The 18,272-nt window shown below is 43.6% G+C and overlaps 1 protein-coding gene across 3 annotated transcripts in view; it reads left to right on the forward strand.

Moving 5' to 3' along the window:
* LOC139422088 (non-homologous end joining factor IFFO1-like) overlaps positions 1-13,270 on the forward strand; it is a 30,930-nt gene extending 17,660 nt beyond the window's left edge. The window contains exons 3-9 of one of the 3 annotated variants that reach the window (XM_071173240.1): positions 2,234-2,329; positions 7,546-7,686; positions 7,816-8,003; positions 8,199-8,325; positions 10,127-10,222; positions 11,576-11,706; positions 11,990-13,270. In XM_071173240.1, coding sequence (XP_071029341.1) covers positions 2,234-2,329; positions 7,546-7,686; positions 7,816-8,003; positions 8,199-8,325; positions 10,127-10,222; positions 11,576-11,706; positions 11,990-12,092 — 882 coding nt within the window. In that variant the 3' untranslated portion in view covers positions 12,093-13,270. Of the gene's footprint in view, positions 1-2,233; positions 2,330-7,545; positions 7,687-7,815; positions 8,004-8,198; positions 8,326-10,126; positions 10,223-10,308; positions 10,509-11,575; positions 11,707-11,989 lie in introns of those variants that run through there. The other 2 variants (XM_071173245.1, XM_071173250.1) reach the window with 2 other exon arrangements.
* The last annotated feature ends 5,002 nt before the right edge of the window (positions 13,271-18,272 follow it).

Raw genomic sequence — 18,272 nt, forward strand, 5'->3', positions numbered from 1 at the left:
ATACTTCAGAGAAAAGAGGGAGAATTAGATCAACAATATGATCCAAGGCACTTGTGAGATTAAGTAGGCAGGGTTGTCAATGTATAATCTGTGTATGTACTGTATGTTTGTGTGTTGTACTTTGGATTTGTAGTAAGACTTAGGGTAAGAACATCTATCCTTACACTGTAAAGAATATATAATCATCATGGACATATTATAGTTGTACTTTGGATTTGAAGTGCGATTTGAGTCAAGATTTATATTATGTTTTACTGTTTGGCCCTACCCTGAGATGGTCAATATAGAATGTTTTACTGTTTGGCCCTACCCTGAGATGGTCAATATAGAATGTTTTACTGTTTGGCCCTACCCTGAGTTGGTCAATATAGAATGTTTTACTGTTTGGCCCTACCCTGAGATGGTCAATATAGAATGTTTTACTGTTTGGCCCTACTGTAAATTGGTCAATATAGAATATTTTACTGTTTGGCCCTACCCTGAGATGGTCAATATAGAATGTTTTACTGTTTGACCCTACCCTGAGTTGGTCAATATAGAATGTTTTACTGTTTGGCCCTACCCTGAGATGGTCAATATAGAATGTTTTACTGTTTGGCCCTACCCCGAGTTGGTCAATATAGAATGTTTTACTGTTTGGCCCTATCCTGAGTTGCTCAATATAAACTCAGCAAAAAAAGAAATGCCCTTTTACCCTGTCTTTCAATGATAATTAGTAAAAATCCAAATAACTTCACAGATCTTCATTGTCAAGGGTTTAGACACTGTTTCCCATGCTTATTCAATGAACCATAAATAATTAATGAACATGGAACGGTCGTTAAGACACTAACAGCTTACAGACGGTAGGCAATTAGGGTCACAGTTATGAAAACCTAGGACACTAAAGAGGCCTTTCTACTGACTCTGAAAAACACCAAAAGAAAGATGCCCAGGGTCCCTGCTCATCTGCGTGAATGTGCCTTAGACATGCTGCAAGGAGGCATAAGGACTGCAGATGTGGCCAGGGCAATAAATTGTATGTGTAACGTGTAACAACACCTACACAGGATCGGTACATCCGAACATCACAGCTGCGGGACAGGTACAGGATGGCAACAAAAACTACCCGAGTTATACCAGGAATGCACAATTCATCCATCAGTGCTCAGACTGTCTGCAATAGGCTGAGAGAGGCTGGACTGAGGGCTTGTAGGCCTGTTGTAAGGCAGGTCCTCACCAGACATCACCGGCAACAACGTCTCCTATGGGCACAAACCCACTGTCGCTGGACCAGACAGGCCTGGCAAAAAAGTGCTCTTCACTGACGAGTTGCGGTTTTGTCTCACCAGGGGTGATGGTCGGATTCGCGTTTATCGTCGAAGGAATGAGCATTACGCCGAAGCCTGTACTCTGAAGCGGGATCCATTTGGAGGTGGAGAGTCTGTCATGGTCTGGAGCAGTGTGTCACAGCATCATCGGACTGAGCTTGTTGTCATTGCAGGCAATCTCAACGCTGTGCGTTACAGAGAAGACATCCTACTCCCCCATGTGGTATACTTCCTGCAGGCTCATCCTGACATGACCCTCCAGCATGACAATGCCACCAGACATACTACTCGTTCTGTGCATGATTTCCTGCAAGACAGGAATGTCAGTGTTCTGCCATGGCCAGCGAAGAGCCCAGATCTCAATCCCATTGTGCACGTCTGGGACCAGTTGGATCGGTGGGTAAGGGCTAGGGACATTTCCCCCCCGGAAATGTCAGGGAACTTGTAGGTGCCTTGGTGGAAGAGTGGGGTAACATCTCACAGCAAGAACAGGCAAATCTGGTGCAATCCATGAGGAGGAGATGAACTGCAGTACTTAATGCAGCTGGTGGCCACACCAGATACTAACTGTTACTTTTGATTTTGATCACCCCCCCTTTGTTCAGGGACACATTATTCCATTTCTGTTAGTCACATTTCTGTGTAACTTGTTCAGTTTATGTCTCAGTTGTTGAATCTTGTTATGTTCATACAAATATTTACACATGTTAAGTTTGCTGTAAATAAACGCAGTTGACAGTGAGAGGACGTTTCTTTTTTTTGCTGAGTTTATAATCTGGCCTTATCCAGAAAGTAGGGGCTGAGCTGGTTTGCAGGATGTGTGTGAGTGGTGGGGTTGTGTGTGTGTTTGTGTGTGTGTGTGTGTGAGTGTACCTGTATGCATGGACATGCATCTCATGATTATGTGTGTGTTTTGTTTGTAGGACCTCCAGGAGAGCGAGGGCTGTCAGGATGAGTTGGCTGTCAGAGTGCAGCAGCTGAAGGCTGAACTGGTGCTCTTCAAAGGCCTCATGAGCAACGTGAGTCTACATCCACAAAGTTCCTCTTAATATGCACCTTCTCTTATCCAATCCAATTGTATTGGTCACATACACATGGTTAGCAGATGTTATTGCGAGTGTAGAGAAATGCTTATGCTTCTAGATCCGACAGTGCAGCAGTATCTAACAGCTAATATCTAACAATTCCCCAACAAAACCTAATATCTAACAAATTCCACAACAAAACCTAATACACACAATCTAGTAAAGGAATGGGATAATAATATATAAGTATAAAATATATGGATGAGCAGTGACAGAGCAGCTAAGATGCAATAGATAGTAAAGAATAGATAGTGAAGGATACAGTATATACATATGTGATGCGTAATGCGAGATATGTAAACATTCTTAAAGTGGTATTATTAAAGTGACTAGTTCCATTTATTAAAGTGGCCAATGATATCAAGTCTGTAGGTAGCAGCCTCTCTGTGCTAGTGGTGTCTGTTTAACAATCTGAAGGCCTTGAGATAGAAGCTGTTTTCCAATCTCTCTGTCCCAGATTTGATGCCCCTGTACTGACCTTGCCTTCTGGATGGAAGCAAGGTGAACAGGCAGTGGCTTGGGTGGTTGTTGTCCTTGATGATCTTTATGGCCTTCCTGTGACATCGGGTGTTGTAGGTGTCCTGGAGGGCAGGTGATCCGGTGTGCAGACCGCACCTCCCACTGGAGAGCCCTGCGGTTGTGGGTGGTGCAGTTAGTGTACCAGGCGGTGGTACAGCTCGACAGGATGCTCTCAATTGTGCACCTGTAAAAGATATTGAGGGTTTTCGGTGATAAGCCAACATTTTCTTCAGCCTCCTGAGGTTGAAGAGGCGATATTGCGCCTTCTTCACCACACTGTCTGTGTGCATGGACCATTTCAGTTTGTCGGTGATAGTGGGGCAAAAAAGTATTTAGTCAGCCACCAATTGTGCAAGTCCTCCACTTAAAAAGATGAGAGAGGCCTGTAATTTTCATCATAGGTACACTTCAACTATGACAGACAAAATGAGAAAACAAATCCAGAAAATCACATTGTAGGATTTTTAATGAATTTATTTGCAAATTATGGTGGAAAATAAGTATTTGGTCAATAACAAAAGTTTATCTCAGTACTTTGTTATATACCCTTTGTTGGCAATGACAGAGGTCAAACGTTTTCTGTAAGTCTTCACAAGGTTTTCACACACTGTTGCTGGTATTTTGGCCCATTCCTCCATGCAGATCTCCTCTAGAGCAGTGATGTTTTGGAGCTGTTGCTGGGCAACACGGACTATCAACTCCCTACAAAGATTTTCTATGGGGTTGAGATCTGGAGACTGGCTAGGCCACTCCAGGACCATGAAACGCTTCTTACGAAGCCGCTCCTTCGTTGCCCGGGTGGTGTGTTTGGGATCATTGTCATGCTGAAAGACCCAGCCACGTTTCATCTTCAATGCCCTTGCTGATGGAAGGAGGTTTTCACTCAAAATCTCACGATACATGGCCCCATTCATTCTTTCCTTTACACGGATCAGTCGTCCTGGTCCCTTTGCAGAAAAACAGCCCCAAAGCATTATGTTTCCACCCCCATGCTTCACAGTAGGTATGGTGTTCTTTGGATGCAACTCAGCATTCTTTGTCCTCCAAACACGACGAGTTGAGTTTTTACCAAAAAGTTATATTTTGGTTTCATCTGACCATATGACATTCTCCCAATCTTCTTCTGTATCATCCAAATGCTCTCTAGCAAACTTCAGACGGGCCTGGACATGTACTGGCTTAAGCAGGGGGACACGTCTGGCACTGCAGGATTTGAGTCCCTGGCGGCGTAGTGTGTTACTGATGGTAGGCTTTGTTACTTTGGTCCCAGCTCTCTGCAGGTCATTCACTAGGTCCCCCCCCCCATGGGATTTTTGCTCACCGTTCTTGTGATCATTTTGACCCCCCGGGGTTAGATCTTGAGTGGAGCCCCAGATCGAGGGAGATTATCAGTGGTCTTGTATGTCTTCCATTTCCTAATAATTGCTCCCACAGTTGATTTCTTCAAACCAAGCTGCTTACCTATTGCAGATTCAGTCTTCCCAGCCTGGTGCAGGTCTACAATTTTGTTTCTGGTGTCCTTTGACAGCTCTTTGGTCTTGGCCATAGTGGAGTTTGGAGTGTGACTGTTTGAGGTTGTGGACAGATGTCTTTTATACTGTTAACAAGTTCAAACAGGTGCCATTAATGCAGGTAACGAATGGAGGACAGAGGAGCCTCTTAAAGAAGAAGTTACAGGTCTGTGAGAGCCAGAAATCTTGCTTGTTTGTAGGTGACCAAATACTTATTTTCCACCATCATTTGCAAATAAATTCATAAAAAATCCTACAATGTGATTTTCTGGAATTTTTTATTCTCATTTTGTCTGTCATAGTTGAAGTGTACCTATGATGAAAATTGCAGGCCTCTCTCATCTTTTTAAGTGGAGAACTTGCACAATTGGTGGCTGGCTAAATACTTTTTTGCCCCACTGTATATTCACCGAGGACCTTCACTTTCCAGCTTCTCCACTACTGTTCTGTCGATGTGGATAGGGGGATGCTCCCTTTGCTGGTTCCTGCAGTCCACAATCCTCTCTTTTGTTTTGCTGACATTGAGTGAGAGGTTATTTTCCTGACACCACATTCCGAGGGCCCTCACCTCCTCAGTGTTGGCTGTCTTGTCGTTGTTGATAATCAAGCATACCACTGTAGTGTCGTCTGCAAACTTGATCATTTGAGTTGGAGGCGTGCATGGCCACGCAGTCATGGGAGTACAGGAGAGGGCTAAGAACGCACCCGTGTGGGGCCCCAGTGTTGAGGATCAGCGGAGTGGAGATGTTGTTTCCTACCTTCACCACCTGGGGGGCGGCCCGTCAGGAAGTCCAGGACCCAGTTGAACAGGGCGGGGTCGAGACCCAGGGTCTCAAGCTTAATGATGAGTTTGGAGGGTGCTATGGTGTTAAATGCTGAGCTGTAGTCAATGAACATCATTCTTATGTAGGTATTCCTCTTGTCCAGACGGGATAGGGCAGTGTGATGGCGATTGCATCGTCTGTGGGCCTATTGCGGCGGTAAGCAAATTGGAGTGGGTCTAGGGTGACCGGTAGGTTGGAAGTGATATGATCCTTGACTAGTCTCTCAAAGCACTTCATGATGACAGAAGTGAGTGCTATGGGGCGGTAGTCATTTAGTTCAGTTATCTTTGCCTTCTTGGGTACAGGAACAATGGTGGACATCTTGAAGCATGTGGGGACAGCAGACTGGAATAAGGATTGATTGAATATGTCCGTAAACACACCAGCCAGCTGGTCTGCGCATGCTCTGAGGACGGGATAGGGATGACGTCTGGGCCGGAAGCCTTGCGAGGATTAACACGTTTAAATGTTTTACTCACATTGACCACGGAGAAGGAGAGCCCACAGTCTTTGGTAGTGGGCCGTGTTGGTGGCATTTATTGTCCTCAAAATGTGCAAAGAAGTTGTTTTAATTTGTCTGGGAGCAAGACGTTGATGTTTGCGACAGGGCTGGTTTTATTTTTGTAATCCCTGATTGACTGTAGACCCTGCCACATGCGTCTCGTGTTTGAGCCGTTGAATTGCGACTCCACCTTGTCTTTATACTGACACTTTGCTTGTTTGATTGCCTTACGGAGGGAATAACTACACTGTTTGTATTTGGCCATGTTTCCAGTCGCTTTGCCATGATTAAATGCGGTGGTACGTGCTTTCAGTTTTGAGCGAATGCTGCGATCAATCCATTGTTTCTGGTTAGGGAAAGTTTTAGTCACAGTGGGTACATCTCCTATACACTTCCTTATAAACTCGCTCACCTTGTCAGCGTATACGTCAATGTTATTGTCTGAGGCTACCCGGAACATAACCCAGTCCATGTGATCTAAGCAATCTTGAAGCGTGGAATCCAATTGGTCAGACCAGCGTTGGATAGACCTATGCACGGGCGCTTCCTGTTTTAGTTTCTGACTATAGGAGGGGAGCAACAAGATGGAGTCATGGTCAGATTTGCCAAAAGTAGGGCGGGGGAGGGCCTTGTATGCATTGCAGAAGTTAGAGTAGCAGTGGTCGAGTGTGTTACTTGCTCCTGTACTGCAATCGATATGCTGATAGAATTTAGGCAGCCTTGTTCTCAGATTAGCTTTGTTAAAATCCCCAGCTACAATAAATGCAGCCTCAGGATATATAGTTTCCTGTTTGCATAAAGTCCAGTGAAGTTCCTTGATGGCCGTCTTGGTATCCGCTTGCAGGGGGATATACATGTCTGTGACGATAACCAAGGAGAGTTCTCTTGAGAGATAATATGGTCTGCATTTGATTGTGAGAAATTTTAGGTCAGGTGAACAAAAGGACTTATGTTCTTACAATTACACCATGAATCGTTAATCATGAAACATACACGCCGCCCTTCTTCTTATCAGAGAGATGTTTGTTCCTGTCGGCGCGATGCACTGAAAATCCCGTTGGCCATGTCTCCGTGAAACAGAGTATGTTACAATCCCGGATATCTCTTTTGAAAGAAACTCTTGCCCTAATTTTGTCGACTTTGTTAACTGGGGACTAGACGTTAGCGAGGAATATACTTGGAAGCAGTGGGTGGTATGCGCGTATCCGAAGCCTCACTAGAAGACTGCTCCGACACCCTTTCCTCTGATGGCGTTGTTTTGGGTCTGCCTCTGGAATCAGTTCAAATGCCCTGGGAGTTGCAGACAAAGGATCTGCTTTGGGAAAGTCATATTCCTGGTTGTAGTGCTGGTTGTGCTGGTAAGTTGATGTCTCTCTGATATCCAATAGTTCTTCCCGGCTGTATGTAATAACACTTAAGGTTTTCTGGGCTAACACTGTAAGAAGTAATGCATAAAAAACCCAAATACTGCTCAGTTTCCTAAGGACTTGAAGCGAAGCTGCCATCTCTATCAGCGCCATCTCATGTTGCCATCCACACCTAACAGAACCATCATCAACAACTGGTATACATATTTCTCCCATATACACACACAGCCTCATACTGTCCTGATCTGACTGAACACAAATCATCTGCTCATCGATGACCCTTTTCACTCTCAATATTGTCTGGTTCATTCTCCTGTCCCACTGGGCCCCCTAGTCTGTTTCTCACACTCTACACAGAGATCACTCCTGGTCTGGTTAGGATGATAACTCTTACTAGGAGACCATAACCATCTCTCTTTCTTTGTAGAACATGTCTGATCTGGACAGTAAGATCCAGGAGAAGGCCATGAAGGTGGACATGGACATCTGTAGACGCATCGACATCACGGCTCGCCTGTGTGACGTGGCCCAGCAGAGGAACTGTGAGGATGTCATCCAGATGTATCAGGTAGTCTGTCTGTCTTTCTGTCTGATGGTGTCTGTCTGTCTCTGACGGTGTCTGTCTGTGTCAGTCTGTCTGTGTCTGTCTCGCTCTGTCTATCGGTTTGTCTGTCTAAGTCTCTCTTTCCACTCCTAGGTCCCTAACACCCAGTCTGCCATCAACTGTCGCCCTCGGAAACAGACCCCGCTGTCCGTCAACAGTAGTGAGGGTGATGAGACTATCAGCACCTCGGAGAGCGATGGGGGCCTGCCCAGAGAGGAGGAGCTCTGTGGCTCGTCAGCCAATCAGATCAACGAGGAAATGCAGAGGATGCTCAACCAGCTGTGAGTAACATTACAGGACTGGTGTTTGTTACATGTGTAGTTTCTCTTATCAGGTGTCTTCAAGTACAACCAGCTTCTACATTGTCTATACTCTACCATAGTAAAGGTATTAGACTGATAAGAAGGAAGCTTCCATGTGCATTTTCTCCAGAGGCCAAACAAACGTTAATAAACAAACATTTATGTGTGTTGCAGGCGGGAGTGTGAGTTTGAAGATGACTGTGACAGCTTGGCCTGGGAGGAGACAGAGGAGACTCTGCTGCTGTGGGAGGACTTCCCAGGATGCACTCTGGCTCCAGAGACCACCCACCAGCCAGGAGAGGTATGGTGCGCTTTAGAATGTTGATGTTTAGGTATTCCATAGTAACTCTATGGGGTTAACTAATGTTAGAACTATGGAAGTAGTACCTTCAACTTCTCATAAGTACAAATTGATGACTTAGTGCAATACCTTTGTCCAAGTAGTTATATTGTTTTAATGATTTGTACAGATATATTTTTGCATAGGCTACACAATAGCCCATAGACATTTATCAGGAGCTTCTATATTCGCAGTTACTCAGTTTACAGCTTTGTCAATTGTATTTTCCAGGAATTGGTTTTGAATAGAGCTAGACAGAATTCGGGTGAGGGATGTGGTAATGGCATGCTGATAACAGGGTTTATTGCTCACAGGCATTTGGCCTGGCTGTCTGATTTCAGTGGTGCTAGTGGTTTAAACTGTCCCAGGGCACTGACCTTCACTCCTCTGGGAAATATATTTTAGCAGGCGATTATTTTCCCCAACACGCTTACATACTCCAAAAAGCTTTTCACTAATGACTGCATGCCTGGAGGCTTGTGTCTACACACACACACACACACACACACACTAGTTGCTAGTTAGTATCTGTTTTCCATTTACTAGTCAGAAGATATATTTTTAACACTGTGTCTTGTCACTCTGAGGTAAATAAAAAGGCCTTACTGTAATTTAATTAGCTGATTACATCAGTAGATTACCTCAGCGATGTGTAATTCTACTGTGTTGTACTGTCTGGTCGTGAGGTGTACCAGGTGTAACTCTACTGTGTTGTACTGTCTGGTCGTGAGGTGTACCAGGTGTAACTCTACTGTGTTGTACTGTCTGGTCATGAGGTGTACCAGGAGTAACTCTACTGTGTTGTACTGTCTGGTCATGAGGTGTACCAGGTGTAACTCTACTGTGTTCTACTGTCTGGTCATGAGGTGAACCAGGAGTAACTCTACTGTGTTGTACTGTCTGGTCATGAGGTGTACCAGGTGTAACTCTACTGTGTTCTACTGTCTGGTCATGAGGTGTACCAGGTGTAACTCTACTGTGTTGTACTGTCTGGCCATGAGGTGTACCAGGTGTAACTCTACTGTGTTCTACTGTCTGGTCGTGAGGTGTACCAGGTGTAACTACTGTGTTGTACTGTCTGGCCATGAGGTGTACCAGGCGTAACTCTACTGTGTTGTACTGTCTGGTCACACAGACACATCTTCATAAACAACCAATACTCACACACACAGACACATCTTCATAAACAACCAATACTCACACACACAGACACATCTTCATAAACAACCAATACTCACACACACAGACACATCTTCATAAACAACCAATACTCACACACACAGACACATCTTCATAAACAACCAATACTCACACACACAGACACATCTTCATAAAGAAACACCGTCTTTCTCCTCTGTCATTCTATCACCGTACTCTTTAATTTATCACTTCCATGTATTTTTCTTCCCTCTCTCCGTCTCCCCCTCTCTCCGTCTCCCCATCTCTCCGTCTCCCCATCTCTCCGTCTCCCCCTCTCTCCGTCTCCCCCTCTCTCCGTCTCCCCCTCTCTCCGTCTCCCCCTCTCTCCGTCTCCCCCTCTCTCCGTCTCCCCCTCTCTCCGTCTCCCCCTCTCTCCGTCTCCCCCTCTCTCCGTCTCCACCTCTCTCCGTCTCCCCCTCTCTCCATCTCCCCCTCTCTCCATCTCCTTCCTTGTCTCTCTCCCCCTCCTTCCTTGTCTCTCGCCCCCTCTTTCCTCCTTCCCTCTCTCTCCCTCCTTCCTTCCCTCTCTCTCGTTCTTCCTCCTTCCCTCTCTCTCTCTCAGCAGGAAGACCAGTGTCTGGAGAAGGTGATTAACGACACTGAGGACTTATTCAAATCCAGGGAGAAAGAATACCAAGAGACCATCGACCAGATTGAGGTTTGTTGGGGGGGGGGGGGGGTGAGACAGTGTGTCTTGGGCTATGTTAGTGGTTGACCATGTGTTGACCATGTGTTTCTCCCCAGTATGACTTGGCTACAGCTAAGAGTGATGTGTTTCTCCCCAGTATGACTCGGCTACAGCTAAGAGTGATGTGTTTCTCCCCAGTATGACTCGGCTACAGCTAAGAGTGATGTTTCTCCCCAGTATGACTTGGCTACAGCTAAGAGTGATGTGTTTCTCCCCAGTATGACTCGGCTACAGCTAAGAGTGATGTGTTTCTCCCCAGTATGACTTGGCTACAGCTAAGAGTGATGTGTTTCTCCCCAGTATGACTCGGCTACAGCTAAGAGTGATGTGTTTCTCCCCAGTATGACTTGGCTACAGCTAAGAGTGATGTGTTTCTCCCCAGTATGACTCGGCTACAGCTAAGAGTGATGTGTTTCTCCCCAGTATGACTCGGCTACAGCTAAGAGTGATGTTTCTCCCCAGTATGACTTGGCTACAGCTAAGAGTGATGTGTTTCTCCCCAGTATGACTCGGCTACAGCTAAGAGTGATGTGTTTCTCCCCAGTATGACTTGGCTACAGCTAAGAGTGATGTGTTTCTCCCCAGTATGACTCGGCTACAGCTAAGAGTGATGTGTTTCTCCCCAGTATGACTTGGCTACAGCTAAGAGTGATGTGTTTCTCCCCAGTATGACTCGGCTACAGCTAAGAGTAATGTGTTTCTCCCCAGTATGACTCGGCTACAGCTAAGAGTGATGTGTTTCTCCCCAGTATGACTCTGCTACAGCTAAGAGTGATGTGTTTCTCCCCAGTATGACTTGGCTACAGCTAAGAGTAATGTGTTTCTCCCCAGTATGACTTGGCTACAGCTAAGAGTGATGTGTTTCTCCCCAGTATGACTTGGCTACAGCTAAGAGTGATGTGTTTCTCCCCAGTGTGACTTGGCTACAGCTAAGAGTGATGTGTTTCTCCCCAGTATGACTCGTTTACAGCTAAGAGTGATGTGTTTCTCCCCAGTATGACTTGTCTACAGCTAAGAGTGATGTGTTTCTCCCCAGTATGACTTGGCTACAGCTAAGAGTGATGTGTTTCTCCCCAGTATGACTTGGCTACAGCTAAGAGTGATGTGTTTCTCCCCAGTATGACTTGGCTACAGCTAAGAGTGATGTGTTTCTCCCCAGTATGACTTGGCTACAGCTAAGAGTGATGTGTTTCTCCCCAGTATGACTTGGCTACAGCTAAGAGTGATGTGTTTCTCCCCAGTATGACTCGGCTACAGCTAAGAGTAATGTGTTTCTCCCCAGTATGACTCGGCTACAGCTAAGAGTGATGTGTTTCTCCCCAGTATGACTTGGCTACAGCTAAGAGTGATATGAACCGTCACCTACATGAATATATGGAGATGTGTTCTATGAAGAGAGGCCTGGATGTGCAGATGGAGACCTGCAGGAGACTCATCACCCAGAGTGGGGACAGGTACACTCACTCCCTCACTCTCTGCCACCGGCATTCACTTCTCTCTCTCACGGTTTCTCTTTGGCTCACTTTGAATGACCTACAGTAGTTTACAGTAATCTGTACATTTTCTTTGAATGACCTACAGTAGTTTACAGTAATCTGTACATTTTCTTTTACTAAGTTTTAAACGCATTCTTGTGCCTACTGTATACCTGTTATTGTCTAAATGATGCATTCCCCCCCAAAAAGTATCTTCTTTCTCTCTCTCGCTCTTTCTCTCTTTCTCTCGCTCTCTTTATAGTAAGCCTGGCTCTCCTATGGCTGGTGAGGAGAGCGTTGATCAGGCTAAGAAGGAAGGGACAACAGCGTCGCCTCTTCTCTCCAACTCTCCTCCCAGATCATGACCTATCAAGACCACCTCCATCACATGACCTTCATACCATCCAAGCACTGTACCACGCAACACTCTACCGTCACTATAGCAACGCCATGTTTACATTCTAAACACTAGATGCTTATTAGTCTATTTTTAATTTTCTTCATGCTATCTTCATTCACATACCTCAAAATAGGAAAGTTGCAGATCTATCTGTTTTTAGCTACGGTGTAGCGTTGTGTGTTTCCAACAGCTTTTAGTCCCCTCTACTGGAAAGTGGTATTACTAGCACCATGGAAGTCTGTACATAAGAACCCACTGTTTAGCAGAGCAAAGGTAACGAGGTAATGGATTGAAATACACAACTTGAATTGAGAATACCTCATAGAAACATATGAGCAATATTTGAATGAACTCATATGAGTTGTAGGCTAGCGTGTACTCTTAAGGTAGTTGTTGGTACTACAGAGAACCATGGTATTAACTCCTATAGCATGATCCATTTCCACACAGCCATAATGATAAACACACCACACACCAATACATTCATGATAGGCTAGCATAGCAGATCATTCTAACAGTGTGCTGTCCTGTTGCAACATTGAGGGTTGTTTTCAGACTCCGTCAAACTCACCTAGATGTATAACACAGTAAATATAAGCCTTAGGGTGTGTTCGTAAATTCACTCTGGAGTGCCAGAGTGCGCTCTGTGCATTCGTAAATTCAACGCTTTGTCAGATTGTCCGTTGGTAAATTCGGCGTGTTTCGCTCTTGGAGCGTCCAGAGCGCACGCTGGACGCTCCGGCCGAGGAGTAGGGTTGATCCGAGCCTTCTGACCTCACAACGGCAGTCAAGCACCCAAGCTAACTGGCTAACGTTGGCTAGCTTGCTAGCTACTTCCAGACAAAAATGAGAGCACCTCACTCTGACCATTTTACTCACCCTAGCAGAGCTGGTTTGGCTGTTTACATGTTATCCAGAGCGCTGGTGACTAACTGTGATGCTGGCAACAATTTAATGAAGCCTTTTGCCGATGTTTACTGACACCGGCCCTATTCAACGGGTGTTGAGCGCTGGTAAAGTCATCAGTTATTCTGCGCTCTGGCACACTCAGATGAGAGTGCTTTGAAATCGGAGTCGATAGCCAGAGAACATTTACGAACGCACCCTTAAACAAAGCAAAGCCCAGTTGGCAAGAGAGAAAAACTCCAGATGTATCACTTTATTAGCAACAAAACAGAAATATACTGTACTGTATCATAGTTATTCAAACGGACTAAAATAATATCAAATCACTCATTTTATCAAGACATCTACACTTAATTCATAGGTATCGATGAAAACTAGAAAAAGTCCAATCGTAAACTAAACTCTAAGATGCAGTCACTCCGATGGCGTCACTGATGTCCCCTGTGTGTGATTCTGCACTCATGAGTCACATTTTGAAACAAAAGCCTGCCCGTCTCTCTGCCCTTTTGTTGACACCAGACAGGTTGTCATGGTAACATTATTTTACCGTCCTGTTTTACTTACCTGGTATTTACTAAGGAATTATTGGATAACATTGTGTAACATTGTATTCTTTCTTTAACACAACTGGTAACTAACTACCTGGCACTAAATGTTACATAGTGGTGCTTGTTTCACTGAATCCCAAAGAACCCCAAAAGTAGTTTTATTGTAATTATAATGTAATACCATTTTACTGTGTCGAGTAAAGTAAATAGGAGACTGTAACCAGAGTCAACAAGAGGAGAGAGGGGGGAGAGCGAGAGCAGAGTTTTTTGTTTTAGAATGCACCCGTAGCCTAGGGTTTCCACTAGATAACACAGCCACAAAATAAAAATAGGCTATATCGAAGGTTAGCAGTGTGGTTAAGTTTAGGGTCAGATTTTAAGAAGATAAATTGTAGAAATAGACAGGGTTTATGACTTTGTGGTTGTGTAAACTAGTGATGACCATAGCCTAGCCTGGTTCCAGATCTGTATATGCGCTTTAGGCAACTCCTCTAACTATCGTTGTCATGCCATATGCTTTTCTATGTGACTCCAGAGAGGTCATCTCTGCCACTGATCCACTTCTATCAGGGACTTTGACTTTTGTCATGGCATCTATGGTGAAATAAGTTCGCTAGAGCACATACTGATCTGGTACCAGGCTAGTCATAGGCTCTGTGTCGGCCCTATATGTGGTAGTGCAGTGTGAATAGTGTAAATACTCTGTTAAAGCTGATCTGAGGGCAGCTCTGGGGCCTTGCCCTGCTCTCTGTGTCTCTCTGTCACTGACACAGGGAGAGGGATACATATGACAAAGGGCATTGACACCCAAGTGTTATTATACCTACGAGCTGTCTAATGTATACTAATGTTTTGTTTAGTTTCCAGCAGCAGAGAGCAGAGAAAGCCCTGCTACTCTGTCCTCTAGCAGGGAGATGGGTAGGCTAGCAGGGAGATGGGTAGGCTAGCTATGATAAGTTAGATAGGCGAGCTCTATGTATCTGTTCTGTGCTCTCTATTTCTATGTCTGGTCTGGTTGGTAAGGACTCAATGCATCAGTAGTATTGTATCAGAGAGAAACGGAAGATTGATGAACAGGCTATAAAAGACAGAATGTCCACAGATGAACAAATAGACAGACAGATGAATGTACAGTACGGATAGATAGATGGACAGATTAATGAATAGATGGATAGATTGATGACCTGCTGAGATAATTTGTGTTTGCTACTTGAGTGCCAAAGCAACTGAAAACAAGCAGTCTGAATTAACTTTGAGAAATATTGCTGAAACATTGTTATATAAGTACTAAATACTGATGCTGAAAAGCTATCTGACGTGGTGCTTGATATGATCTAACCTATTTTTGAGCTTAAAAGTTAGCCGTTATAAAGAAAGAGCAAAGCAAATATGTATATTCAATAATACAGCAGTAACAGCAATAATACGAGTATTATATGTAACAGAAAAGTAATAATGACATGTACAGATGTAGGATCTTAATTTGGTCACCTTTGTTGCCGAGAATTTTCCTGTTCTAAAAGGGCTTCTAAAGTTTGTAATTTCCACTTTGAAATTTCAGACTTGATTTTCCCTAATGAAAAATGCATCAACCCATACAAAAATGGCCATTAATTATAATCCACAAAATAAATCACATTTCCTGTTGCTGCAGAATTTTGTCCTAGCTTAAATTAAGATTCTACATCTGTAATAAGTCAAACTCGTACACGTCACAAATGTAAACAATTACTGAGGAAAACTTGTTTTATTTTCTCCACTTGTCATCTATTTGTAGATTGGGTGAAATCGCTACAGCTGAGGAGTAGATTTCCCCTTTGTTAATTCAACATACACAATGTTATTATTCAGTAGAATGTAGATGTACAATACATTTTTGTTTGTCTTCGTTGACATTGAAAGATGCTTGACTTTGAATACAAAACCTCAGATAAACAATATTTAATAACTCAATAATAGAACACAAGGATTCCTTCACAAACACTGTATCTTTATCAACAACCAAATGGAGTCCATTTCATTTGTGTTTTTCTTGTTTGATGAGGAAGTTGTTGAAACAGGTGCAGGCTGCTGGTCACACCTCAATATTGTAGAAGGGTTTCCAAGGCTTTCTCTGAACGATTATATACGTTGTGAATAACAGGTTTTGGAACCATGAAAAAATGATATGCATGTCTTAAGCTACAGTTGAAGTTGGAAGTTTATATACACTTAGATTGGAGTAATTAAAACTTGTTTTTCAACCACTCCACAGATTTCTTGTTAACAAACTTGTTTTGGCAAGTCGATTAGGACATCTACTTTGTGCATGATACAAGGAATTTATCTAACAATTGTTTGCAGACAGATTATTTAACTTATAATTCACTGTATCACAATTCCAGTGGGTCAGAAGTTTACATTCACTAAGTTGACTGTGCATTTAAACAGCTTGGAAAATTCCCGAAAATGTCATAGCATTAGAAGCTTCTGATAGGCTAATTGTTATCATTTGAGTCAATTGGAGATTTACCTGTGGATGTATTGCAAGGCCTACCTTCAAACTCAGTGTCTCTTTGCTTGACATCATGGGAAAATCAAAAGAAATCAGCCAAGACCTCAGAAAACAAATTGGAGACCTCCACAAGTCTGGTTCATCCTTAGTATGCAAGGATAAACACCATGGGACCATGCAGCCGTAATAACGCCCAGGAAGGAGACATGTTCTGTCTCCTAGAGATGAACGTACTTTCCTACAAAAAGTGCAAATCAATCCCAGAGCAACAGCAAAGGACCTTGTGAAGATGCTAGAGGAAACAGATACAAAAGTATATATCCACTGTAAAATGAGTCCTATATCGACATAACCTGAAAGGCCGATCAGCAAGGAAGAAGCCACTGCTCCAAAACCATCATAAAAAAGCCAGACTACGGTTTGCAACTGCACATGGGGACAAAGATCATACTTTTTGTAGAAATGTCCCCTGGTCTGATGAAACAAAAATAGAACTGTTTGGCCATAATGACCATCGTTATGTTTGGAGGAAAAAGGGGGAAGCTTGCAAGCCGAAGAACACCATCCTAACCGTGAAGCACGGGGGTGGCAGCATCATGTTGTGGGGGTGCTTTGCTGCAGGAGGGACTGGTGCACTTCACAAAATAGATGGCATCATGAGGCAGGAAATGATGTGGATATATTGAAGCAACATCTCAAGACATCAGTCAGGGAGTTAAAGCTTGGTCGCAAATGGGTCTTCCAAATGGACAATGACCCCAAGCATACTTCCAAAGTTGTGGCACAATGGCTTAAGGACAACAATGTCAAGGTATTGGAGTGACCATCACAAAGCCCTGACCTCAATCCTATAGAACATTTGTGGGCAGAACTGAAAAGGCGTGTGTGAGCAAGGAGGCCTACAAACCTGACTCAGTTACACCAGCTCTGTCAGGAGGAATGGGCCAAAATTCACCCAACTTATTGTGGGAAGCTTGTGGAAGGCTACCCGAAACGCTTGACCCAAGTTCAACAACTTAAAGGCAATACTACCAAATACTAATTGAGTGTATGTAAACTTCTGACCCACTGGGAATGTGATGAAAGAAATAAAAGTTTAAAAAAATCATTCTCTCTTCTGTTATTCTGACATTTCACATTCTTAAAATAAAGTGGTGATCGTAACTGAACTAAGACAGGGAATTTTTACTAGGATTAAATGTCAGGATTTGTGAAAAACTGAGTTTAAATGTATTTGGCTAAGGTGTATGTAAACTTCTGACTTCAACTGTATGTATTGGGTATGCCATTCCTTGGGCTAGGAGTTTCTCCTGACCACATGACCTAGGTCCTAGACCAGAGGTATTCAACTATTACCCTACGAGGTCCGGAGCCTGCTGGTTTTCTGTTCTACCTGATTTACTAATTGCACCCACCTGGTGTCCCAGGTCTAAATCAGTCCCTGATTAGAGGGGAACAATGAAAAAATGCGGTAGAGCTGGCTTTGAGGTCCAGAGTTGAGTTTGAGGGTCCTATGCTGTAAGGTTTGAACTAGGGGTTTTTTCTGCTCAGGTCATATGGCCAGTAAAACTCCTGCCCCTAGCGTTCCTGCTCTTTGGCCAGAACTGGAGATTAAACTGGAGAATAGAAGGCAGCGGTGAAATAGTGTGAGAATATGTACTTTTTAAAAATTTTACTACACGCACAGGGAGACTGAGTCTCTGCAGTATGTATGCATGAGTCAGCGTGTATGTTTAGGAGAGTGTTCTAATGTCCTTGGTTTTTAAAAAGAGTTTTACTGGTTCACTTACAACATGAAGAATACAATAGTCCTAAAATGCACACTGTCTTCCAGTGTCTGTCTGACAATAGACCAATTCATATCCTCTTCACAACTGAACTGAAGGCTAACGGTATAACTGAATCATTGTAAACTAGAGTGGTAGGGACCATACAGTGATGTGTTCTGCTGACTGGATTCCCATCTCTGCAAATGTCTGTAAATCGACTTGAAATACTGTATATATGTAAATCAATGATGTACAATAATCGCTCTAATATTCCTTCAATAATCCACTTTCTTCATGAGTGTATGTGATTACAAAGTAAATTTGTTTTAGAAATGGCACCAAAGTGTAAAAAATAATAAATAAAAATAACTACTCACATGCAAATGCTTTAACATAATGATGGTATGATTGCTATGATATTGTATGCA

This window comes from Oncorhynchus clarkii, chromosome 2, assembly GCF_045791955.1.
Source record: "Oncorhynchus clarkii lewisi isolate Uvic-CL-2024 chromosome 2, UVic_Ocla_1.0, whole genome shotgun sequence".
In the NCBI taxonomy this organism is placed as follows: domain Eukaryota; kingdom Metazoa; phylum Chordata; class Actinopteri; order Salmoniformes; family Salmonidae; genus Oncorhynchus; species Oncorhynchus clarkii.